Here is a 27,091-nt window from a genome sequence, read left to right on the forward strand (position 1 = left end):
ACGCTAGTTTCGTTGTGAGTCTGTACTCTTAATTTAGTGTGTTGACATACTAACATTTGCATTGGTTTAACATGGTAAACACTTCCTGCAGATTGGGTACATTTGCATAATGTATTTATAATATTATTTTGCTGAAAAATGCAATTATTTTGTGTCAGAGTGTTTGGAAGATATGTGGCTCATGACAGTTTGACAGCTAACACTGGTGTCTTTGTAGAAGATGAGTACTAAATGCTGTAAGAAAATAACATGTAATGAGCAATAAGGGTTGAATCATCCCAGTTAGGAAATGTGAGTTTAAATAGCTCATGAGTAATTTTGCTATTAAAAAAAAAGAAAAAAGAGACGGGTATATTGTGTTGTATTGTGCTTTGTTTAATGATGAATGCAGGCAGGATTAAAGCTGTGACAGTGACGTATTTAAGTGACACTTCAAGATAAACATCGCCATGTTGCGAGAAGAGGTCGTTCTCCTGAAAACTAATAAAACAGATAATAAAAGAGAGACCCTTTCTGAGAGGAGGAGGAGACAATAATCTTCCACTTCTCCAACCTGCTCAGACTTCGTTACACGGCTGCAGCTGAGGCAGATATTGTATTGCTTTTCTTTTTCAAATTACCATTTTCCATGGAGAACAATCTACAAGTGAGACACATTTTTACAAACGACCTGCATGACACAAAGCAGCAGCAGCCAGACTCGATTTAGGTTGTGCTTAAAGTACTTATAAATATTAATAACAATGTTTTCTTTAATGTACAATCACCTGAACAAATGAATTGATGTGTTTATCGTTACCTTAGAATGGGCCGTTTATATCTACATGAAGAGGCCAGCGGTTGTTTCTACAGTAGCCCAGAAGGGACAAACCAAACACTGGCTCTAGAGAAAGCCATTTGTGTTTTCATGTGAGCCACCATAGTTCTCCTACATGAATGGCACACCGGAGGAGTGTCAGTTGGTTGCAATCTGCAACGTCACCGCTGCGCGCCGCTAAATTCTACACACTGGCCCTTTAAATTGAGATGTGCGAAAACACTACGTTCGTAGGTTTCTCGTCTACATTGGACATGAAATGAAGTACTTCTCGTAGCAAACCCGAGCAAAGAAACATAAGAAAAAAAGTTTTTGTTTCAAAATGTTTTTGTTTGTTTTGCTCTCTTCCCACAGGCGTACAGAGGCAGCGTGAGACCTTTCGTCAACTTCAACGCCGAACACGATGCTGAAGTTCTCAATAAAGCCATGAAAGGAATTGGTCAGTGCTGTTTACTTTTCCCTCTCACACTCAACATGCTATGCCACAGTGATCTGGTATCTCAGGAAAGATGAGCACATATATCTACAATCTGTACACAATGGAAAGCTTCTTTTTTTCAGTTTAGAGTGCAAAAGGTTTATTTACACATACCCATAAATGACAGTTGTGTCATGTCTATATGTCATTATTATATATACAGTCGTTTCTTTATTCATATAGTGCAATTTAATGTTTGATCTGCTCCTCTCCAAAACCAGTTTAACAATAATAATAACACAGCTGTCAGGGAAGCTGTTCTTGACAATTAGTGCTATCCTCCGGTTCATGGGAAATGATTCTACTCTCACCAGTGTGTTCGGTCTAATTAGAAGTGTCACCAAGTTTGAAACTTAAACTTTATAACAAAAATACAAAGACAAGTCAGCGCTTTAAGTCCTTTCCACAGTGTTATGAAAAAACACCACAGTAATGAGCACTTACTGCAGCGCCAAAAATAGAGACACAGACAATAATTTTTTTAAAAAGTCAGTTATACAGCAGTGGACCATAATATAGTTTTACTTCTTTATATAGCGGCTTAGCACTACACTTATAATACAGGCAACGTGAAAGTGATACTGAACAAAGACAAATTTAATTTTTTAAGTGACAATGTAAATATTTGGATCACCACTCTATCATGTTTTCTATAAAACACTTAAATAATACAATAATAAAGTTATACGCGAGGTTTCACTGGGAAGATTAGTCAACAACCGCAACAGCAGGTTTATTTTTATTTATTGCTATTAAATTGTCAGCATTCTACATTTAAGTATTCATGCTTTACTCAACAGAACAAAAGGTCAGATCTGTTAACCCAGTGGCCATTTGTGAGAGATGAAAAATTTAAAGGTTTTGTCACATAATTGATGTCTTTGTTTGACGGCTGTTAAGAAGAATTTAGATTACGTTTTAACAGTTTGACTTTTGACACCATTTTCCTCTATCAGGTGATCTTATTTTAAATGGAGAGAAAATGCAATGAAAATACAGCTCTGTAGTCATTAGTGTAAATCAGTGGGCCGAGGAGTATCATCAATTCAAAGGTGTACTATGTGTGACCATTAAAACCTGCTAAATATAACCTTACTGACAATCTTTGATCTCCTATTCTTGCTTCCTGTCAGTTTAGTCCTTTCACAATAAGAGCAATTATGCAGAATTTAAAAAAGGAAAAGTGAGGAGAACAATGATTACCCAACATCTGTTTATAGTCAGCGCTCTCATTTCAGATCAGCTGGGCTTCAAGCCGTCAATTATTCTCAATTCAGGCTTTGCTATCGAGAGCGTGCTTCTGTTAGATGATGTGTGCAAATATAATTTAGATATGAGGCTGCACAGGGTATTTGATATGTTATTTAATGCTGCACCTGACTTCTGCAGGTACGGATGAAGATGTGGTCCTCATGCTTCTGTCGGCACGCAGCAATGATCAACGCCAGCAAATTAAGGCAGCATATAAAAAGGCCTATGGAAAGGTAAGCTGAGCCGATGGGAACAAAACAGAGCTGATGACGACCGATGAATGGTTTGGGGTCATGTCGCTGTCTCGCTGTGTCCTCCTCATTCGCCAATGTCACCCGGATGAGGCTCAAAGGCACAGAGAAGTCTCCTAAAGTGCAAGTCTGTCTGTCTATCTACCATCCCTTTATTATCATTTTTCTTTTAAGACTGAGGCTTGGCAGTAATCTATATTATTGTCAACACACATACCTTCAAAAGACCAAACAATGTTTACGTCCATCTCAATACTTTTCCACTTCCTCACATGAATCACAAGAGCCATTTATTTTCTGCAGAACAAGTACTTTTACTTTCAAGACTTGAAGAACATTTTGCTTATATTGCTTCTGTCTATTCTACCTACAAAGAACTTTTTCTCTAAGTTGTATTTTCTGCATTGTTGTATTGCTACTTTTACTTCAAGGTGCAATATAAGAGATTCCGAACATTAATGTAGCAGCAAACAACTATTGCTATTTTCTGAGCCTGTTCGCTCTTTGTTGACATTGACGGGCGGCTGCACATGCTTTTAGTGCATGTTCGTGCATGTGAGCGTGCCCCACTCATACGGCGGTTACAGCTGATGAAGCCGATGGCGTCATCCAGGAAGCCTAGACCCCATCTTCTGGTTCCCCTGCATGTAAACACTGTTAGCTCTGTCAGCACTGTTGCCGTTGTTTGCACTGTTAGCGCTGTTAGCTGTGAACTGCCTGCTCAGCCGTTGCCATGTTGAGAGCCATTGAGAGGCAATAGAAACGCCCTCAATCTCTAGTAGTATCTTTCAAGTATAGAATCTGACCACTGGCGAGCTCAGCTTCTTCAAAATAATTCAGCCATCAAGTTTTTCTGTCATTAACAATGAAAGAGCAACAGTTGACAATGTCTTTTAAAATTCAACAGTCACACAGAGAAAAAAATCCTAGAAGAGGAAGCGGGAGGACCAATTTCCCACAGTCTCTGTGGACCAGAATGCAGTGCAGTTATATAAGAGATTATTTACGCTCTCCTTCTCTTTCTGTGGAGGTTATTAAAAAGCAAATGTAAGTGCACCATTAAGTATAAAGATGAGCCAGCTTGAGAAAATCTGAAAAAATATTCAGCTCCTCTGAATATTGCAGTCTTTTATCAAAATGAGCCCAATTGTTTTTTAATCATTTCTTCTATTACATGCTATGACAAGTGGTGATTGCAAGAGACGCTGCCTTAAACTATACTCATTTGCAATAACACTTGAAATGAGAACTGGTTGCAAAAAGCAGTGAAAAAAAGAAGGATATTGCCATCACATATATCTCTTGCAGAGTGCATGCTCTTATCTCTCTGCTACATTTTACTGCAACCTTATGTGATTAGAGTGCATCATTTGTGCTGTGATGACAAACTTTTTATGTGAATTTTATTGAAAATGAAGACAGGTTTTTATGCGAAAGGTGAGATGAATTATGCAATCCAGACGAAAAGATCATCTGTTAGAGGTCTCCCATGTTGAGCCGTTGAAGAGATGAGGTTTTGACCGTAAATTGAACCGGCCAAGTACAGTAGATCCTAGGATCCCTTGGGTGTTTTGTGTATAGAGACGCACACACAGACGCTATTACTCACTCTTTACAGCGACTCTACTCGGGTCGTACTCCCTGCAGCACTCACATGTGATTCATGCCAAAATCAATAAAGCCATCTATGTGCTGCTTGATTAGCTGGGAGTTCAAGGAAATATATATATATATATAGCGGGTAGATTTCTTGTGATTATCCTCATTTCTCTGAAAATGTGGGCAATGCAGTGACATGTCACTTCATCTCTTTGAGGGAATGTTCTCTTTATATTTTCACGCTTATGTGTAATACTTTCAAAATAATCTACATTTCTGGGAGTCCTAGAGTATACATTCTTTCCTGTCACTATGCCATTATGATATTGCTATTTTGCTGGTAATCGATATTTTTCACGCATTTTAAAGACTATTTTGATGAGTGGAGCAAAAAGCACCACACAGCTCATTTGTTGTTTAACAGCATCCAAGCTACGCAACATGAAGTTCAATACAAACACAATTAAAATTGTTTTGTTGCTCTAGTCGTTAATCCTCTCTCCCCCACATCAGGATCTGGTCAGCGCGCTGAAATCGGAGCTCGGTGGACTGTTTGAGAATCTGATTGTGGCGTTGATGAGCCCGCCTACCTCATATGACGCTTTCCAACTGCACAGAGCTATCAAGGTAACTCATGGACATTTTTCTTCAGATGCTCCACTTAATTGCAGGTCTTACAAATGAGTTGAAACCCTCAGACGATTGCGGCTTATTCAGGTATTTGTGCACAGATGTTCCAACAGCCGTCTGAGCGATAGCCCTTTTTAATGGCTCTCACTTCAGCTTGTCAGGAAAACAGGGATGAAGCCTCCCTTCCATTAATGCTTTGCCAATAAACCAGCATGCATAATGCCCGTGCCTTGGCATTGGCCCACTCAAATGGAACTCTAGTATTGATGTTGCAGTGAGGCAGAAAAGCCTGTTTCATGTCGAGTTGCCATTCAAAACATGTCTAAATGGTTTATAGCCAGCTTCGGGAAAACTATACACTAGGTTATATAGCATTTAAAATGGCTACCAAATTGATATTTAGAATTACCCAGAGATGCAATGTAACCAAACACATTTACTTAAATGCTGTATACTTAAAAAGTATTTCCATTTTCTGCTACTTCAATTCACTACATTTCAGTGGCAAATATTGTACTTTTTACTCCACTACATTAACTGGTAACCTAAGTACTAGTTACTTTACAGATTCCGAGTAAGGAACACAATTAAGATTATTGTAGGTTATGTTAAAATAAAGGGAGCAATTAATGGCGAGAGACGGATAATTGTTTTTATCCTGTTTGAATTGTGCCATGAATTACACATATTATGTTTGTCACTGTAAAAGACAATTTTGTAAGTCAAAAAAATCAGTTTGTTGTAGTACCGTTTAGTTTTTAGTAAAATCGAGAAGAGAACAAGCTTTACATCTCTCGTCTCACTCAATGTACATGATCAACACGGTATTCAACTTGGCTTGCTAGCTTGCGGGCTTGCTAGCTTGCGGGCTTGCTAGCTTGCGAGCTTGCTAGCTTGCGGGCTTGCTAGCTTGCTGGTTATTTTTATCAGTTCTGAAGCAAAAGAATGAGCACGACCTGTTGGTTTGAGTACATCCATGCTTACATAATTCACTTATGATAATTTTGTAATCTTTCTAATTATGTATTTTCTGATACTTCAACAGTTTTACCACACAATGTAACTTCCTTGACTTAACATTTGTTTTTTTTTATCATAATGCAAGGTCTTACAGAACAGCAATACGCTTCCATAAGAAACAACCTGCTGGAACCATATCACCAAGTGAGCCGAGGACTCAATACAGCACTTTGTGCTCAATAATGAAAATCATCTTTAATTTAGTCTCGAGATATACAATACGGCCTCATTATCTTTGCGACTGCGGCGTTTTGTCTCCACAGTGCCGGTTGTGACAGGGCCGTGTTGCGTATTAGATGTCTCTTCACATCGCCTTTTAATGTGGTTCAAATGGATAACATGTCACGCTCAAGCAGACGTATTTCATCTGAGCACACATATTTGTCAGCGCTGTAGGCTAGATCTATTACCCAATTTATTTTATAGTTATATAAATGAATAATGTTATAGATCTTATTTCTTTGAGGCATCACAGCCTTCAAGGCTTATGAGGTTTGAAGGGAAAGGACACTCGGCAAACTCCTGCATCCTCTTATAAGTTACAAAGGGATAATTTTTTTCTGTTCATATTATTCTCTCATCACATTGACTTTTTGTATTACCGGCACAAAGGAAATGTTCAATCAAAGTGAAGGCAAAGCATTTAGGACTTGGCCTCAACGCTCCCATCACACCTGCTCCCTTTGTTTGGCGTGTCAGACGTTTTTTTTTTTGTAGAAGGTTAATTAAAGCAAAGAGGAAGACTTTGCTTTTCGCCGTTCAACTGAGCGTCTTCATTCTCTAATCACATAACTCTTCAGTGTGTTGTGCTGACAAATTATACATTTTTTCTTTAATAGTTTATCTTCAACATGTATTTAGTCTGTTATAATCACAAATATTGCTCTATTAAAGATGGGGTAATGTAAGAAAAGATTGCTGCTGCCACACACATCCATGTTGTCTCTTCTTGTCTTTGGTTCCCAGGGAGCCGGGACTGAGGACGACGTGCTGATTGAGATCCTGGCCTCCAGGACCGGGGAACAGATTAAAGATATCGTCAAAGTCTACAAGAAAGGTGAGTGAGTGAGTGCAAACACACGACTGGTTTGATGAAAGATGCAACGCACTTGAAACTGTTTAACTCCACCGTCAAAATAATCCACTAGGAAACCAAGTAGATTCCAAAATGAAGAATGTCTCTATGTTTTAATGATTCTCTATTATTATTATTGATGGCAATGTATATTTTATATACTGTATATACAGTATGTGTATATCTATCTGGTGTATATACTGTATATACAGTATGTGTCTATCTATCTATTTGGTGGACAGTATTACACCAGAAGAAGTTATTAGAGGCGACTTGTTCCCGTATCCGATATTATTTTGGACACATTTTAGATCAATTTGCACTTTAATTCCAAAAAAAAAATATTTACTTTGTTTTATGGGATTATTAAAAAAAAAAACTAGCTGAACTGTTGCCTGTAGAAAATCTTGAAACATTCTTTTTTTTCTTACTTAATATAGATTTCTAGTATCTATAGTAGTTTCTCCAGTGGAAAAAAAAACAAAGCCAATGAATATACTGTACTTATACACCTGAATGACTCTTAACATCTTATCAGCTTCAAATTGCAACCAAACCACAATGAGAAATTGAATGTGGCAACAAGGGCCAGAGGCCAAGCGGACAGTTTATTTGATCTGGATAAAAGAGAAGGTGCACTCTGTCCGGAGGCCGACTAATCAGATCTGTGCCGCCGCAGAACCTCCTGCAGAATGGGTCCGCCGCCCACGAGGGTCGATTGCAACCATTAGTGACTGTAAGCAATCTTCTGCCCCTCTTCTCCTCTTTTCTCCAGAGTTCAACAAAAAGCTGGAGAAAGATATCTGCGGTGACACATCCGGTCACTATCAGAAACTGCTGGTGATCCTCCTGCAGGTACAGAGAGCGGCTGCTGGAGAGACTTGTGTTTCCTTTGTCCTGATAACGAGAGCCTCCGGTGATGCCGATTCACGGCCATGAAAGGTTTAGGTTCAGCAGCGGTTGATTTCTCAAATGTGTTTTGGTTTACAGACAGAATTGTAATCTTCTCGGTTCTGGGAAATACAGCATATAATGTCATCTTCAGGGATTACCTCAGTCGAGCAAAGCTCTGACTGAGCTCATTGTCTTTCCGTCCACATTGACCCGATGTTTCCCTCCGTTTGTCCATCGCCGTGTCTGTCTTTCTACCTGTCTGTCTCTCCGTTTGGTTTGTCATTTCTCCGGCTGTGAAGGGCAGCAGAGAGGAGGGAGTAGACGAGGAGAAGACAGAGAAAGACGCTGAGGTAAGAAGCAAGAACAAGAGAAAAACATACCTGGCAACCTACTACAACTACCAACTATAACATGCAATAGCTTTAGAAAAGTGAAAACGCAACAAGTCCTTGTACAACTTTGTACAGTGCACAACCTCTGAGCTACAGAGCTACTTGCTGTACTTTAGCTGTCTTCTTTGAAATGTCTCCATGTGGAGGACGTGATCATATTTGTGAAGCTGCTCTCCAAAGTGCAGCTAAAGGCCATGCACGCTCAGACGAATAGTCAATAGGATAAATTAATTAATGCATGTCAACCTTCGGGAATGGAACATCCCCGAAGGTTTCCTAATAGACCATTGCAATTAATTTATCTTGAACTGTGAACAGGGATCTAATAGTAAACATTACGTTACTTGTATCTGAATTTAAAACCATTCAAACATGACAGCACTTCTCTGATAAATTGTCATCAAGAAGAAGTAATCAGTTTATTTACTTCAGTTAAAGTAGTAGTAGTAGTCTGAACGTGGTCTGAAAATACCCCCATTCCAAGTAAAAGTCCTAAATTCAAAATGTTACTTTAGTAAAAGTACAGAAGTATTATCAGCAAAATATTCATCATGCAGAATGTCTCCTTTCACAATATTATGGATATTAGTGGTATTATATTATTTAATAGAGACAATTTTAGATACTTTGTACACTCGATTAGTACTGCATCATATCATATAAGCAAGTTATTAAAACAAATCTTGCACCCAAGCAACTGTCAAATAAATAGTGGAGTAAAAAGTTCAATATTTCTCTCTGAAATTCAAAGGAGTAAAAGTATGAAGTAGCATAAAATGGAGATAAATGTACTTGCATTCCACTGGTAATCACCTAAGTAGAAATACACAATTGATCTGAATCGAATGACATATTAATTGTATAAATGCATTGCGATTTCTCAATGTGCACCAATTAAAACATAATTATCTGAACAACACAATCCAATTCCTCAGATCTGCAGGTGAAGACCAGTATTTCTCTCCCAGAACAAAGACAAATTGAGAAAAACAAAAGGTCTCTGTGTTGTTTTTGGCGCAGTACAAGGTCCCACGTCAGTGCCTTCCTGTCTTCAAATGAGTCACGTCTACACAAGGTTTGCTGTGAGTGTCAATGTACAAGTGTGTGTCTGTCATTACAGGAACTGTACGCTGCTGGTGAGGCCAAGTTTGGCACAGATGAGGACAAATTCATCACAATTCTTGGCAACAGAAGCGCAGAGCATCTCATAAAAGGTGAGCCGGTTTGTGCCAGGATATTTGAACGTTGTTGTGTGCAGATCTGTGATTTCTAAGTCAACTCGAGATCAAAAAAGATGCAAACAACAACATACCATCAGCCTGCCCTCTAGTTGTTCTGTATTATTTCACATGAATAATTCAGACAGCATTTACAGGGTTACTGTTCAAATACATTATAGAATGAGCAGTGTGAGTAATTTAAACAACATGATTCTGACAAATCCATCATGGCAAAAAACATCTCAAGATGGGAGAGTACATCCTGGCATTTCTATTGTTATTTTCACACAAAAAGTAAAAAAAGAAGAGGCTAATTTGTCCAAAGTTAACAGCACAAAACTTCGACACACGAGGTGAGAGCTTGACAAGGTTTGCAGGGTTTATTGGTGCGACAAACAACAACCACAGTCCGGAAATGTCACGCTGACACAGAGTGAGACTTGTTCAAGCTGGTTAGTGAGTCAGTGGCTCACTGAAAAGTCGGTGTACTCGAGCAGCAAGAAACAGCAGCAATGAGCGGCCCCTGGGACGCCTTCATGCTCAGGTGCATCAACGAGTCCTTACACGAGAAAATTGGTCTGTTGCCAGCGTCTTCCAAAATTAGCATTTTTTGTTGTTGTATTAGTTGAAAATCTCTTTACACCCCGAAAGAAATCAAAGAATCTAATGCTTCGACTAAAAAGAGGAATAAATGTGATGTCATTGCATGTCATTGAAGTCGTCCACAAGCTGCTAGCTGAACATCTGTGAGTACTAACAATAGCCATGTTCGTTGTTTATGTTCATAATAATTAAACAGTAAATATATATAATAAGATACAATACATAAAACATTGGGCTAACATAAAGAGATTGCAGTCCAATCCTCCAACCTGACCTTAAAATATTTTACCCCAAAATAACCATGTGATGATATTTCTGCCGAGAGAGGACACTAATGACTCTCCAGACCAGGAGATGTTGCTCGTCAGGTCAGCCTGCTCTCATCCAGCATCACACCAACCAGGAGTACATTGGCGTATGCTGTAGGTATGGGAGCCGTCTCTTTTGCATTCGGCATAAACATGAAGTACTTATCATCTCAAGGTGGTTGACTCTAACGTTGTGCCCCTGAATATTTACTGAATAGAGCTGGTTTAAAATATAGTGGAATGGAATGTTTTAGGCACCAATATTCCACTGAAATGAGCCTCATGTATAATTCATCTATTCATTATATGTGTGGCGCTTGGCGAACACATATCCAGGTCGTCTCCATCACATTGTGGCGGTATTATCCAAACAATATACCCTCCTCCCCCTCAATTTATTCTGGTAACATTTGCACTAGAGCTGTTTGATATGTGTTGACCATTTAAGGGTTATTTATACCGGTAATGTGATGGTTGTTGTGCGTAAAGCAGCTTCAGGAAAATACTATAGATCAATACATGCAAAATGAATTGCAATACAATTTGCCCTGAAGTCCAAATGGTCCGGCCTTACATGCTGAACAGGATTTATTCTACATCAACAAGTGTCGCTGTTATTGTTTTGTTCTCTGCAGTGTTCGACGCCTACAAGAAGCTCTCTGGCTCTGATATTGAGGACAGTATTGAAGGAGAGACCACTGGGAATCTGGAGAACTTACTATTGGCTGTTGGTAAGACCTGTGATTTATCCGGATGACACTCGACTGATCCCGAACAAAAAGAGGCGTCCACACCAACAGCGCTTTTCTTCTGCTTGCTGCTGCTGCTGCTGCAAGCCTTTCTTTCTACCTAGAGTTTAACTATCAGGATGAACAGCATGTTGCATTTCAGTTCCTTTTAATTTCATTAATTTGTTTCCTTTTATATTCTTTTTTATTTTCCATAATTTAGGGAGCCGTGCAATGAAGTACAGCAGGAGATAATACACATTTCAGCAGTAATCAGTGCCAACACCATGTCAGATTAACATGACACACAGAACCTTGAAATTGGCTTTTTGTCTCCTCAGTGAAATGTGCCAGGAGTGTCCCACAGTTTCTTGCTGAAGGCCTGTATAAATCTATGAGGGTAGGTGTTGGAGTTCTTCATACCTCTAATTAGTGTTTTTGTTATCTCAAAATGAGACTTTCATTACCGGGGTAATCAATGCATAACAAAAACAATATTTCCAATAGAAAAGTATGGGACGTGTTTAATTTAATTGGTGCCTTGCAGTTCAACGAGCCTCGAGAAAGTCACTTCACCTCTCCAAGATATAAAACCACAACATGTCGTTTTTACCCTTGAGTTGAACACATTATATATAAAGTGTTAATTAGTGAGCTATAGAATTCAGACGGGCTGTTTCCCCCTGTGTCCGGACTATGGCTTCCAAGAACCAAATGTGGTTTTGCACGTTTTAGAAATCAAACACTTTATGTCAAAGCTATCTATGTGCAATCATGTGTTTTTTATGTGCTTTTCCTCCTGGATTTAATTAATTTGCATACATTAGGAAAGTAGATACATAATCAGCTGCACTGCTTGTCGAATCTGCTTTAATTTGTGTGGTAATGCAGTTTAAATGAATAGTTCAACAGAGTGGAGAAGATTGATGCTGCTCACAATGAGCACAAATTGTGATGAATTGCTGTACATGTGTCAAGCAAGTTTAAAGAGTCTACTAATTGATTTTCAAACCTAAACTGTAACAGCGTGCATTTGAAAATGATTTTCAGAAATACATTTACAGTAATACCGTTGTTTAAACTGATTCACCTGAAAGAACTGAAAAAAGAGTGAGTTTTAAAAATAATACTTCCACAATAGAGCTGGCCGAAGAGCTCGTTGTTAATGTTGTTGTTTGTTGTTGTGTTCAGCGCGCTGGAACGGATGACGGCGCCCTGATGAGGATAATGGTGTCGAGGAGTGAGGTGGACATGTTGGACATCAGAGCCAGCTTCAAAAAGACTTACGGAGCGTCTCTGTACACCACCATCCAGGTACCGCTCGTTCAGACTCAAACTCTTCACATGCACGAAAGAGTTTAATTCTTTTAGCAAAAAATAAATGTGTTGCTGTCCCCCCCGGTGCTCTAAACTCATCCAACCCTCTGCGTGCTTTAGGACACCAGCTGGGTGTGCTACGGTTATGCTGCTAAAACACCACTTGTGTCCGCGCAGCGAGGGGAGTGGAGATTCGCGATTTAATTTAAATGCGTTGTTCAGCCTGATGAGACTGACACGAGAGGATGCTTCTCTGCTTTTCACATAAGCAAAAGTGAATTAGTCTGGGGGCCGGATGTTCCTGCAGTAAATATTGACATCCTCCTGCAGAAAAGGCAGATACCGAATAGATGAATAGTTTATTTTTTTAAATTTTTTTTAGCAATTATTAATGCAACAATTGCTTTCAAAGTGATAATTTACCCTGTGATGCCATTTCACACCACTTTTTTTTGTATGACTTTTCATGTTCTTATACTATTCTCATAGCTGATATGTTTGACATGTCATTCAAAGGGGTAACTAATACCATTAATCATGGCTGCACTCCATTTACAGGTATTTCATTTCCATGTCCACGGTGGTTTACATGTCTTTGAAGTGAGCCAGAGCCATAATTAATGTCATTAGTTTCACCTGCCAAAGTCTGTCATTCAAGGAAACTGAATCCATATTTATTATGGATTTATGGGCTGGATTGTCAATGCTGCGACTGAAAAGATGTCTGCTTAAAAAACAGTCTATTATTTTCACTGCTTCCTGCCTCCTCACACTTCAACCCTTCAGGCTAATTAGCACACTAACAACTGCCAGCTACTTGCTGTTACGGCAAGCTACGAGAAAGAAACTATTTGTGTTTTTATTCATATGCTTAATTTCATATTAATCGCTTCATAATTACCAGCTGTTGAGTGGGAACAACTTTTCACTCACTGAGGCTTTCTGACAGCTACTGTTTGACATCTTCCACTTATAGCAAACATAACTTCACACCAGTCGCAGAATGACTGCAAAGTGAGCGTCATAGCAGCTACGTCTAAATAAAATTAAATATTGACACTAATAGTAATGCATGAATGAGTCCTAAAACCTGAAATTGTGTAATTTAAGTGTGTGTATATATACATACATACAAGTAATACATATACATACAAGTAATACATAAGTGAATACCATTCTTGTGAATTTTGAAGCTTTTACTTGTCTCAAAAAAGGCAGTTGCTAACAAGTGGCTAAATGAGACGACTAAAGCTCATCACTAGAATACTAGCCCTCCTTTAGCTTAGTTGTGACGGGAAGTCATGTGACCGTGGTGGAGTTTGTTCATAAAGTTAGTTTTTTACTTCTGCTGATTGAGTTTACATTTAGAAATCATAAAAGGTTGTGTTAATTTGTGAAGACTATCTTGCTGAACAAAACATGTAAGTATCATAAACATTTGTTTACCACAGAGCTATATGGATCTAGCTAACTTGAGCTAGTTAGCTAAAGTTTGGTAGCGTTTGCTAAGCGTGCTAATAGAGGCTGAGGACTGAAGCCCGAGGGTGTGGTGATCTGTGACAACAACATCACATTACAATCGTTTGGCAGACACATTTGTCAAAAGCGACAATGACAATGCAGAGCAATTTGGGGTTTGGTGTCTCACTCAAGGACACTTGGACATGTGTGGAGGAGGAGCAGGCGATCCAACCGGCCGAGCTACACCCACCCACATGCACAAGACGAGACAGCGTGACGTACAAGTGTCATTGGAAAAAATACCTATTGAGCATTTTGAAATTTAGAATATATCTACAATGGAAAAAAAAAACTAAGTGCCTTCCTCTTAAAGTTCAAACTAAATTCTGATATATTGAGATTTAGCGAGTAAAGAGAAAACTTCAGAATTTTATAAGATGGATAAAATAATTCTGCCTCTGTTGTTTTTTGCAGGAGGACACAACTGGAGACTACCAGAAGGCTTTACTCTACCTCTGTGGTGGGAATGATTAATGTTGTTTTATGAAGTGTTCAGCAGCCTGAATGATGAGTCATCCTCATGCTCAGTGTTGCCAGATCGGATTGACATTTTCCAGCCCAGTCGCAGCTTAAAACCTACCCAGTTCAATGCAAATCATGCAGCTCGAATCATAACCTCGCCAGAATTGCATACATGTGCAATGGAAAACACATGATAAGCATACAAATAATCCACCAGCCCATAATGCTACTGTTCAAGCCCAGCTTGCCAACGGCCCAATCTGGCAACACTGACCTAGCTGCTATGCGCATATGAGATAAGGTTATTGATCTGGAGTTGTCGATTCTTTCTGACTCCAGCTTGTTTTTGATTGAATTTGTGTGAAAAACGTACTTTTTTTGACTTACCTTTGCATGAACAGCAGCTAGAGTGCATCAACTTCAAAGATGTTACGTTTTTCTTTCATGTTAGTAATTCAAACAGCTCAATCATAATTAGAGGTGAAGTGTAGATTGTATCGTAGATAACAATGGTGTTTCAATGAATTATCATTTTCGGTTATTTTTCAAACACTTGAATATTTTTTGCCGTGTCTCTGTTTTCGTGTTAGCAGTTGTCTGTTGTTCTCACAGCATGTGTTGAAATGCAACTTACAAAAAACAAAACCACTGTTGAATTAATTAACCCTACATGTCGACAGCTCTCCTGCTCTCATTAATTACAAATGAGTTCCGACTTGAATTACAATGCGCCTGTCAGTGATCAATAAGAAATGGGACACTATTAGACTCTGTTGACTCGTATAAAGACATCGGCTGCCTCTGCGTCTTTCTGCACGAAGAGACTTGATGTCAAACTAATTGGGTCTTTGGATCAATAGATGGGAGATGAACTCACGTTGCTGGAGTTGCACCACAGGGGGGCGCCACAGTTTAGCATGAGCTCACTGTTTCTCTACAGTCACAGGGACTGAGGATATGATCATAATATCCTTGTAGTGACTGTATATATGTATTTATTACATTTTTGAAGGATTCAAAATGTACCAAGTATTGACAATTATTTTCACATTAGTTCACAGTTCAATTTTTTTAAATATTGTTATGTTTTGTTTACTTACCATCTATTCAGTATATGAGTTTAGATTATCCATTTGTTTTTCACCCACTTGAATCCTTGGACTGTTTGACTTCATGTACTGTCTCTTCTTTCATTTGTCTTTGTTATCTTTGTTCTGTGTTGTGTGCACGTCTATGTGATTCAGCCCATTCAGATAGATTTTATATCTTTAAAACGTTCCATCTGATCTAGAATTTAATACAAAGTTCTGAGTTTGAGAAGTGTTTGTCCCTAAAAACGAGGCTTTTCAGGTATATGAACCCATCAAAGTGTCACCGGGATTGAAGACATTCGAATATTACCTGATTTTCATCTAGGTGATTCCAGTGGGATGCATAAACTGCACCAGTTTCTTATGAATTTTAAAGCTAAATTCAAGTGGTCTGTGAGAACAGTGTATTTATGCATATAGAGGTCTGAGCTTGGCTCCATGGATTCATCCTAAAACTCTATGTACACCTGAGTCAGTGTCCCGGTTGACAAGCCTCTCCTTATGCTCATCATATCTCTGTCTGCAAGACGTGACCTTTTCAGAAAAACACCTGAAGGTTCAAGTTTGGAAAATTTTTCATGTATTGGCATGCATTCCCTCAGAGGTTCATTCTCTCTCTGCAGACATGCCCAATTCCACTGTAATTGACCTTACCTTTACTGTGTAGTTAAAGTCGTTCAGGGAGAAAGAGGTGTAGCTGTCTGAGCTTTTTATTGCAGTTAATCTCCTATAATATTCTGTTTTTAAGATGTCTTCAGATAAGAATGTTTTGCACATAAATATATTTAGTGGTTATAGCATATGAGGACTAAGTTCAACCAATCCAAGCAAAGATAAGTAGTATTTAACTGCAAACTAGACAAAGAAAAAGTGTACTTTAATGTTTTTCAAAATTACAACACAATAAAAACGTAAAAGAAAACATTTTAAATGTTAATGCACGCTTCAAACATGTCTTTCTTTAATTGAATTGATACAATGATACAACAAAAACCTCCTCATGAATATTGGCTAAGTAATAGAATGTTTAAATGTATGCAAATTTAAACAGAAATTGAAGTGCAGTATTGTCTGCTACTTAAATGAGGTAAACGCAATCGCAATACCCTTCAATCTAACCGCAAACAACAAACAATGTATTATTTATATATATTTTTTACTAAGCTCTCAGCTCTGCTACGATACAAAACAACTATAATATGTCTCCAGTCTGGGTGGTTGGTACGGTTGTTAATCAGTAAGAGTGACTCAGCTTTAATGTAGCTGCGAGCTCTGACTTAATAAATCATACATCATAAATCACTTTGATGTGCTGGATGCTCATTTGCACTGCAGGAAAATGCTGTAAACCAGCCTCCAGTGGCACGTGTCCTTCTCAAATAAAGAGAGATGAAGTTGCATCTTTTTTCCCCACAGTTTTGGACGGTTGTATAACTTCCTCGCCAAAGATTTTAATGATAAATCCCTGCTCTGGGTCAGTTGATCACTCTTCGCTGTGTTGAAAGAGCGACTTTGCCAGTTATAGTCCAGTTTGTGTTGAGTGCTGGTGGATGCTGGTTTCTCCGTCCTGACCCGCCACCAGCGCACGCTAATCAGTCTCATTTCACGCTAACAATGTCATATTTGTGACGTTTCATTAATTCCCTTCAGTTCTTTGTAATCTTGGCTCCACCGAGCTGAAAGCTCTTTAAATGCCCAGGCATTCAAAAGAGTGTGTAAGCCTGGTTGTGCACACACAAACACACTCTCACACACACACACACAAATCTCCTTCGAGTCGATGGTAAACTTTTAGTTTGACCAAGGCAAGGCCCACGTCTCTCAGCCAATCAGGAGCCACAGGCAGTCAGGCCACCCGTAAATCCACAACATCCACAGCCCACTCAGGAAGGATGCTTTATCTCGGCCAATAAGAGGATACGACGGGGTTTAAAGCAGCATGGAGTGCCAAACCTGAAAGAATAGAGTCCCTTCCTGTATATCTACTGCCCACAACAATATCAATATGTCTTTTCCAGTCCATTGTCTCTCAGAATTATATCCAAATTGGACAATTTCACACATCGGGATTCATGTCCGATGCCAAGGAAGAAGTAGTGTGTCCTCTATATGATAAGAAGGAAGCAGGTGGTGTGGAAAGCCCAGGAGGCTGAAAACATTTGAAATTGACCTCTTCAGTCATGTGTTGTCACCGGGTGTCTGTTGCACATGTTTTTGTCCTCCTGGGCTTCTCCTTGGTCGTATCCCAGAGAACAGAGTCTGAGTCTCGTCACAGACCTGCAAATCAAGTGTGTGTCTTATAGTCGGATCACGGTGAAGCCAAAGAATAGACAGTGATTGTCTGGCATGGGGTTTATCTGTGTTTCATCAGAGATCAATACATTTCAGAGCCTTTCTTGTGTCACCATGTAAAGGAATTTGTGTGGCTCAATAGGTAAGATACAACAATAAAAACTACACTCAAATATTTTCTATAAGAAATTAACATAAACTACGGGTACTACAGTAAACAATACAGATTATCTTTACACATTTAAAAGTCTGTGTTTTTAAGAATTATATGAGATTAAACACCAGTTGTGGGATATAGCTATAAACCAAATTGTTGTAAAAGTAATCACATTTAACGTGTAGCGGGTCTTTGATAGCGGTAGCCGCTGTAGCTTGTCAGAGAGGAAGTGTGCACGGGTGACCCTGACTATCCACTCACTGGGACATGCAGTATACTGTTGGCCAGTTCATTCAGTCTCTTTTCATTCAACATACCATTACTTTAGGTTCTTTAGTGCAGTTGTACAATAAAGTCTTTATTCACACGACCTACGGAATATACATTTTTTTACGTGGGTTGTTGCATTTGAAAGGACATTTGGTGGCTAATGTGAAACTATTTTCAACGGCTTTGAACTCTGTCACCAGGTTATTTAATCAAATTATGACAACGTTGTGTAATTAATTGGTGATTTTCTGTTGTTTTTACTGAGCATCTGCTTTGCATCACATTTCACAAGCTGCTTGTCTCGAGCAGCTGCCGTTTAAAAAAAAAAAACTCCCCCCTAAACGTACTTCTATGTTCACTGCATCCATGCAGTTATTTTGTGAATGCCCTCTAATTTTCTTTTTTGGTTGCCGTTTCCTACGTGAGCCCAGAATGCCACCTGCTGAGAGTCGGTGAATTTGATGGATTTCAGCTGTGGGTAATGTGTTGTGTTACAGCAGGAGATGGAGCTGAAAGCATCAAGAAAAATGAGAGCCATTTGCCTTTCCCCGAATCACAGCATGTCCCGAGGTTGATCTGTTCTGGTCTGCTGGAGCGGCTGTGGGTGGGGAAAGTTGTGTCTGCCTCTTTTGTGAAAATCTGGATTTGCTCATGTTTGATGCTGATGATTTTTATAAATGCTGATGCGATATCACATCACATTTTCAAATATTTGTCCTGTTCACTTTAGGAAGATGGCGAATATAATAAGCATTACATGTACATTGTGGACCACAGAAAGGGAACAATACACACATCTGTTTTAGCAGTGAGGAACTTTTCTCTTTTTCAATTTCTTGCTTCAAGTTCCAACCAAGGATTTTTGAAATTGGCCAAATATAGACCAGCAAATATAGGAGCCATCAAGTCTAAACTAATTTCCCCTTGGGGATGAATAAAGTATGTATCCATCCATCCAAGTCACAAACAAGTCAAAGGTAAAAATTATATTTCATCACGCACACAAATAACTGATTCTAGGGACTCTTTCTCCATGAGCGTATAGAAATAACCCTGAAATGAACCCACTTAAACATTAGCAGTGGTGGAAAGTAAAGCGCATTAAGTACTGTATATAAGTACAGTTCTGAAGTACTTGTACTTGAATATATTATACTTTTCCCTGCAGCAACGGTGATAAACATAGGATCCTTTTATAAAATATAATCCAAAGGTCCACTCCAGATTAAACTACCAAAAGCATATGAAGTCGTTAAAATTAGCTCCACCTCAATCGGCGCAAGATAAAAGTATTGCATACAAATTAATACATCAATAATAAGGATCCAGTAATAAAATAGTATGACACTGACTGTAGTCTCATCACGAGTACTTTTACTTTTGATACTGTAAGTACATTTTGTTGCTAATAGTTATGTACTTTTATCGAAGTAACATTTCAAATGCAGGACTTGCTTGTGATGGAGTGTTTTTGTAGCGTTGATTTCAGCCAACTTGATACAATGTATCTTCTGTTTATTCTGGCAAACACCCTTTGTTGACCAAGACCCTGCTGCCTTTTCCACTCTGGTTTTGCAAGTTGAGCTTCTGTGAACTCAGTGCCAAAGTATGCAGGCCGAGGCTTTCTAAGAACCACACTCCCTCTGGTTAAATTACTGCGTCAATACCCAACATGCTCAAACTGCTAATCTCCCAGCGAATACCTTCTGCACACATTTGGGAAAGACAGGAGAGCTTTGACATGAACGACAAGACAGGGTTCTCTTGTTTGAGTAGTTTTTTTGACTGAAGTATGAGTGTGATGGACAACAAATGCAAACAAATTTATCACCCCAGTAAATGTCTCCCAAATTTGACAAATCGAACATTAAAGAATAGATATAAAAAGTGTGAACTATGGGTTAGAATCATTCTTAAGAATGTGAAGAAATTCATATTTTACATAATCTATAACAAGATAAGTATTGATGTTACTGCATAGAGCTGAATTCATTTTTAGTAATTCACTTCTCCTGCCTCAGCAGTCATAATCCTGCACCATAGTAAAAAAGAACGTGCAAAAACTCGACCAGGAGTCGCTGCAGTGCTCCTCAGCCAGCTTCCTGTTAACAGGTTGACAGGATTTGACACCTCTGGGAGCCGGTTGTGGAGTAGAAGGTGGGAAAGTCTTCCTCTGAGCATCATGGAGTCTGAAATGAGCCTCTCCGGCCGCTCTCCGGCACACGCCCGCCTTCACCAACGCGCGGCTGTCCTGACACAAGCTCTTTTGCTTCTTCAGCGCCCTGGCGATTTGCTTCCAGTACAGTTTGACGTTGGAAGCATACTGGGAACAGGCAGCCGGTCTGGCGACGTATTCGCAGCCGAAGCTCCTGTCGCCCTTCTTGCAGGTGACGCCGAGGATGAAGATGTCCTCGCCTGTTGCTGCCCAGGAGCACTCGGACTTGTCTCTGGTGACCATTCTGCCCTTGAGGGGCTGTGCGGGGGCAGCTTTGGGTTGGCGGCTCACCTTCAGCCTTGGCTTGACCTTGTGTTGTCCTCTGTCCACCCCTCTCCCCCGGCGTCCATGGCTCTTCTGGCAGCTGCTCAACATCAGCTGATGGGAAATACAAGCCAAGACCAGCAGGATGGCGACATTGGTGAGGAGAGCCATGAAACCAGCAAACACCCTGCAGGGGGATAAGGATCAGGATTTAGATAAGTGACCTTGAATCCAGTTCATTTCCCTTCTTAAAAAGGATCATTATAATTCCCTATTAGACCTATATTTGAACAAAAATGACTATTTTTACAATAGCAGCTTTCAAGGCAAGTTAAAAGGCTTCACTTTAGGACATACACATGATTTAATACAATATATAAAAGAAACAAAAGACAATATTAAAAGCCACATAAATTGAATTTGAAAAGAGTTAAATGAACTAGAAGATACACATAAGCTACAAAGGAACATCAGAATAAGAAGAGAACTAAAACGTTACAGCGCATTGAGATATATATATATGAATAAATACATTAATCATCTATAAGCAAATCAAGTTTTAGTTTGAAAGACAGCCTTGCATGAAACACTCAGAGTAAAGAGTGACATGAATATAACGATGGAATAGAAAGTTAAGAAAAATAACAAGATTACAATATGACCACTTAGACTCAAACCTTTATAGTCACGTAATAGTGAATAACTGGACAACCATGATGCATTTAATTAGTCAAGCATGTCATTCACTGTAGGAATGTTAAGGTAATATATAAATAAGGCGCTGGAGTAATAGCAGCCACACACACACACACACACACACACACACACACACACACTATACGTTATAATTCTATATCGATACCAAAGTAATAAGTAATTAGGGATCACTAGACTGATGAAACGGAGATGACTTACCTTAATTAAGTTTTCAGAGTAAACTTCAGTTTTCAGTGCCGACACGTGAGAGCTGAGTCTCCTTCCCTGCACCTGCAGTACAGTATGCTGCTGCAGAATCAGCCCTCCCCTTCACACACACACACACACACACACACACACACACACACACACACACACACACACACACACACACACACACACACACACACTGCATGGTTGGATGGCTCACAAAGTTGGGTTCATATTAGTCAGCCAGTGAATTATATTAGCCTGCGAGAGATAATTTTGAGTGACATGTATTGTTATTCTAATGAAGATTAAAGTCTAACCTCAAAACATCTTTTGTAAATTGCAATCAAATTAAGGAAATTATTCATATTGACTCAACAGTGAGCCGATTGAGATAGTGCCACTTTTTTAAAAAGGGCAAACATAAACTCCTCCTCACTGTTTTGTGCACTTCCTCTCTGTTTTAGTTCATAGCCAGAACTGATTTTTTATCGTGCAAAGGGCAAATACTTAAAACTTTAATTTTTGTTTAAACTTTTGAACACCAGATTTACGTTGTGATATCGGGACTAAAAATAATCTGCTTTGGTAGATAGTGCGGCCGGCTTCAAGAAGCTCCACCTGCTTTATGATAATTTATGTTTTATTCATTTAAAACACATTCTTACAACTCTTAGTGTTTTAAACCTTCACTGCACCATCTGTTGCACAGTGTGCCAAAGATAAAATGACTGAAACTATCTTGAAACAGGCCAGATGTCCCTGCAGGAGAAAGTCACCGATTGAACTCGGTGGTCTGTTTATTTTAAGCAACAGTGACACCTAGAGGCCAAATGCAGAATAGCAGGTGACTCCACTATTTGTTGATGACCATTGATGAGCATGAATAAAATACATATTGACAGTTGTTTTCAATATTGCTGCTCTTCTGCTGTCAAGAAACACTTACCAAAACACATTTAACAATTTTGCATGATTTATATAGTTGTTTTTCATCGAGACGGAGAAATAAAATCATACTTATCGACACAAAATAATTGAGAATAATGTTCATTTATTTAATAAAATCATTTTCACATTCATTATATAATTAATATCAGACAGTAATATCAAGTGATGCATGTAGATTATATACAAGTAAACAAATATATTCAAAAATAAATGACCAGTGAGTTATCTGTATACTTTCCCCACGCCCATATATTGCCGAACAGGTTTGTGCAGATGCAGAAACATTCTCACTAGTGAAAGTAGTGTTTGTACCATTTCCTACATGTTTCATGAGCCATTTAGTTTGCTCGTACACAATTAAGATGGGTAGAGTTTTCCTAAGCTGTGACATTTGGAGGATGATGCACGCAGGTTAACAGAGAAATCCAACTTTTCTCAGCAGTACCATCCCTTCCCCTGAAGAGAGCGCTACAGTTCTTCCATCTCTTCTACCACAGATGAACAAACTGCTGGTCAGGAATTTCCCTCCAAGGGCCGCTTTAATCAGATATCAGAAATGATCATCATCAGTATGGTAAATCTGTGAATGGAGCAAAGGCAGAAATGCATATACAGTTGTAATTAATGTGCATTAGTTATATTTTGAGCAAGTAAAAGACTGAATGCTGGAGGCGAGCTAGATTTAAATATACAGGATTTATCATTTAAACCACAGCACTCTTATAATAATCCTAAAACAACGTAATAAAAGATGCGTGATATGAAGAGGCCCGGTTCTGTAGCTCACCTCCCGCGTTAATGCCGAACCAAACCGATGACGTAGGAGCAGATGCCCTGAAGTGACCTCCAGCAGTACCGCTGAGCCGTCCTCTTGGCGTCGCTTTCCACGGGGCTTGTCGCTGGTGGCGGACTGGCACTCGGTGTGGGCGTCGCACGTGGCGGGACTCGAATGCTGTGCATGGCAGAACCAGGCCTCGTGGGTGTGGGACGAGGAGGCTGAGGTCGGCCGGGCTGTGCGGCAGGTCTCGTCCTCGCTGAAGCCTCTGGCCTCGACCGGGAGAAGGAGGCGGACGAGAAGACCATCTGGGACTCTTCGGTCGCCTTCCTGCACATGTGAGGTTTGATCTGCCTCGGCGCCAGGCAGGCGTTGTGGAGCTTTCTGAGGCCCCACATCATCTGGACGAAGTAGTGGCGAGGGTTTTTGTTGTAGGGGCTGCAGGTGTAAGGCCTGCCCACGTACTCGCACCAGTAGGAGCGCTTGCTGCTCCGGCACGACAGCCTCAGCCTGGTGAACTCCCCTTGACCGGTGATGGACATGGTGCACGAGTCCTTGGCCTGGGTTTTGAATGTGATGGGATCGTCCCAGATGTTTTGTCCCCTCTCGCTCTGAGCCTCGGCTGACCAAAGGCAGCAGGCGAGCAGAAGCACCAGAGCGCTGCACTGGGTCCACATGGTGTCGGATGGAGGAGAGTGGGACTGCTCAAGCTGAGGGTAACTCCTGCTATTTATGGTCTGAGCGGACAAAGAAGGAATTTAAACAAAACTTCCTTTGGGGAGGGAGGAGAGCAGCGACTACATCATTTATAGCTGTCTGGAGAAGGCGAGGGCCACACGAGATGTTTACACTGATGCTCATGTTCATCCAGTTGTTATGTAGCAAGCTGTCACACAAACAAGAACAACATTATGTCAATTGCATCTTCTTGAACATTTCCGAGCACTTTCTGTCGCCAGAGGCATTTTTTGCAATCATGCAAACATCATTTTTTGTTATAATTATCCCGTGTCTGTTGAATCTCAATTAAAGAGGAACATGGCATGTCTGGGAATACGCTCGTGTAAAAGAGCCTTCTGAAGCCCTCAAGTTCTCGCTTGTTTTTAAAAGGCAGTTGTAGCTCACAACCACGCAGTGCAGCCTGTCATTTCCCTCCCAAATATAAACACAATCAGACTGCACAACCACAAAGAAACGTGAGGAGAAGTCACTCACACGTGGCAGACCGAGCTTAAGTTTTCGTGCCAATCAGGAAGGAACAAGAAATGTATAGTAGTCGAAGGGAGTTAGCATCTTCGTAGGATACGTCTGAAGTGGTGCGATTTTCAGGAGAAAAAAAGGTCCCATTGTGATTAACGTGGGACAAGTAGTCAAAACGTCTGGAAGAGATGTAGCTTCATTAGTTCCAGTGGAAAGAATTGTAGGTATATACACAATGCATTTAAATACAAATGTTGAATGTCTCTAGAAAGCCCCGTTTTCTAAAGATAATCAGTAGAATATACTCAAGTCTTACAACAGCGGTTGTAGAAGAAGGTACAAATATTTGTATACAAGTAAAGCATTTGAGTAAATGTACTCAGTTACTTTCCACCCCTGTCTAGTGATGGCTTTATGCACATTCTAGCAGTAATTTTATCACACTTTTGGGCTGATCTTTTTGATGTTACTGCAAAACCAGCAGTGTTTCTTATTAAAGTCTGTACCCCACCACCCGCTGTGACGTTCCCCTGAGACTGCAGCATATTCATGTTCACCGGCACACTTTGTCTGATGTACGTATCTCTGTGTAAATGCAAAGTGCTATCAGCTCAATACAGATTTATTCATCCCCATAGCATGCAGGGAAGTTTCATGTGGAAGCTCCTAACACTGGGCAGAACGTATGTAAGGTTTTCTTTGCTGTAGAATTTTCCTCCTGACAGTAAACGGTATATGCATTTTAATTAGAGGATACTTCTCTCCATGCAGAGCACCTCAGAGTGGATATTATCATATCGCACCATAGCTCCTGCTGGCAGTGTTAATGTAGAGCTCAACCCTCAAGGTTCATACATACAGTAATGTACATATTGTGCAGATACTCAGAAATAGCCATTCAGTTTGATGTGCAAGTAAACACAATAAATTGGATGTTTTTTTCTAAACCACTGCTTCTGTTTTTGATGTTTTTTCTTTTTGTTCTCATTTGTCTTTTATACAAACCTATTTAGAAGCAGGAAGGAGCCGGCATGCGGTTTAGCTGGTGGTGTTTATTCACATACTGTTTGATGCCCAAGAAAACCTCAGAACAAAGCTTATGGAAGAAGATAATCATCTCCTATTGAAAATAGCTGACCAATAACGCAACCTGTGGGCTCTGGCCAGCAGCGGCAGCACCACATAGGAATGTGCAGTCTGGAGTTAAAGATTTAAAATACACAATGAGCAAGACGTAACATGTTACCAGTGGTGGAATGTAACAAAGTACATTTACTCAATTACTGTACAATTTTAAGTTACTTGTACTTTTCTTTTCCATTTCCTGCTACTTTATATTTCTACGCCTACACTTCAGAGGTAAATATAGTACCTTTCTACATACATTTATATGATCATGTACTTTACTGACTCAAATAAATAATGCAAAAATATAATCAAATCATTATTTGATCATTATATCAATAACTTTATTTATATATATTTCCTAGGGGAAGTTTACAAGCTACCCACCAAAGTTATATTGAAATTAGCCCCACATATACTAGCAGCAAAATTAAAGTGATGTAATCATCAAAGTATCAATAATCATAATTCCATTACGGGCATTCATCTGAATGGGACCGTCCTGTAAAACAAGTACTTTAGGTATGTTTTGAAGCTAATACCTGTGTACTTTTACTTAAATAACATTTTAAAATACATGAATTTTCTGTATTTCATTGCTTAAGTAAAATATCTGAGTACTTCTTCCACCAATGTAAGAAACGTGTCTTTTGTTTTTGCTAAAACACATTAATAATGCAATCATTGTCAGTAGCTTTTCTCGATCTTCATATATAAAGCTTTAAATATATGCAGTCCTAACGCAAGTGTGCTATGCTGTTTATTTATTTTATGTTGCTTTACCACAAATAATAAAACCCTCAAATTAATCTTGCATTTGCATTTAGGTGACATATTTTCCCAAACAAAATTTAAAAGCATTTCAACCAAAAGTGGACAAAAATAAAAACCAAACCAAAATAAATTGAATTTCAAAGTTTATTCACAATTTATACACTCTTTTTGCCACCACATAGGGCGTTCCTATGGCTCCATCGGTGCCCAACTTCAGAACATTGCAGGTCAAACCAGTTGCTGATGTGTCTGTCCTGAAGGTCCGGATACACAATATCTATTTTAAGCACTCAAAAGTAAAATCAGAACGCTTTTCTCGCAAGATGGGTCACATCCAGACGCTAGCAGACAAGGATGATAGTCCTGTGGAGTGAGCACACTGATACTTAAAAAATGTCCATCTTAACAAGAAAAGGTTAATAAAAAGTGTCAGCTAATCTTATGCTAACTAAAGCCTTTTTAAATTAGCGCCATGTTAAACTTTATCCATATCGCCGGTAGACCG

General features: G+C 39.4%; 3 protein-coding genes across 3 annotated transcripts; 1 reads left to right on the forward strand and 2 right to left on the reverse strand.

The window, feature by feature from the left end:
• Nucleotides 1-1,177: 1,177 nt before the first annotated feature.
• anxa5a (annexin A5a) lies at nt 1,178-14,578 on the forward strand (the record flags this gene model as incomplete). The annotated part of the gene is made up of 11 exons (XM_079228982.1): nt 1,178-1,256; nt 2,685-2,779; nt 4,910-5,023; nt 7,013-7,103; nt 7,897-7,976; nt 8,315-8,365; nt 9,528-9,621; nt 11,174-11,269; nt 11,608-11,666; nt 12,458-12,580; nt 14,519-14,578. Exons 1-11 carry the CDS (start codon nt 1,244-1,246, stop codon nt 14,576-14,578), a joined length of 876 nt encoding a protein of 291 aa, XP_079085108.1. The 5' UTR covers nt 1,178-1,243.
• A 5,815-nt stretch (nt 14,579-20,393) lies between these two features.
• Nucleotides 20,394-21,026, reverse strand: fgfbp1a (fibroblast growth factor binding protein 1a; the record flags this gene model as incomplete). The annotated part of the gene is made up of 1 exon (XM_079229070.1): nt 20,394-21,026. The coding sequence occupies one exon, from the start codon at nt 21,024-21,026 to the stop codon at nt 20,394-20,396; it is 633 nt and encodes a 210-aa protein (XP_079085196.1).
• A 1,775-nt stretch (nt 21,027-22,801) lies between these two features.
• fgfbp2a (fibroblast growth factor binding protein 2a) lies at nt 22,802-24,164 on the reverse strand (the record flags this gene model as incomplete). The annotated part of the gene is made up of 2 exons (XM_079228251.1): nt 22,802-23,292; nt 23,500-24,164. One exon carries the CDS (start codon nt 24,162-24,164, stop codon nt 23,508-23,510), a length of 657 nt encoding a protein of 218 aa, XP_079084377.1. The 3' UTR covers nt 22,802-23,292; nt 23,500-23,507.
• Between the last annotated feature and the right edge of the window lie 2,927 nt (nt 24,165-27,091).

This window comes from Taurulus bubalis (genome assembly GCF_910589615.1).
Source record: "Taurulus bubalis genome assembly, chromosome: 13".
Taxonomy (NCBI): domain Eukaryota; kingdom Metazoa; phylum Chordata; class Actinopteri; order Perciformes; family Cottidae; genus Taurulus; species Taurulus bubalis.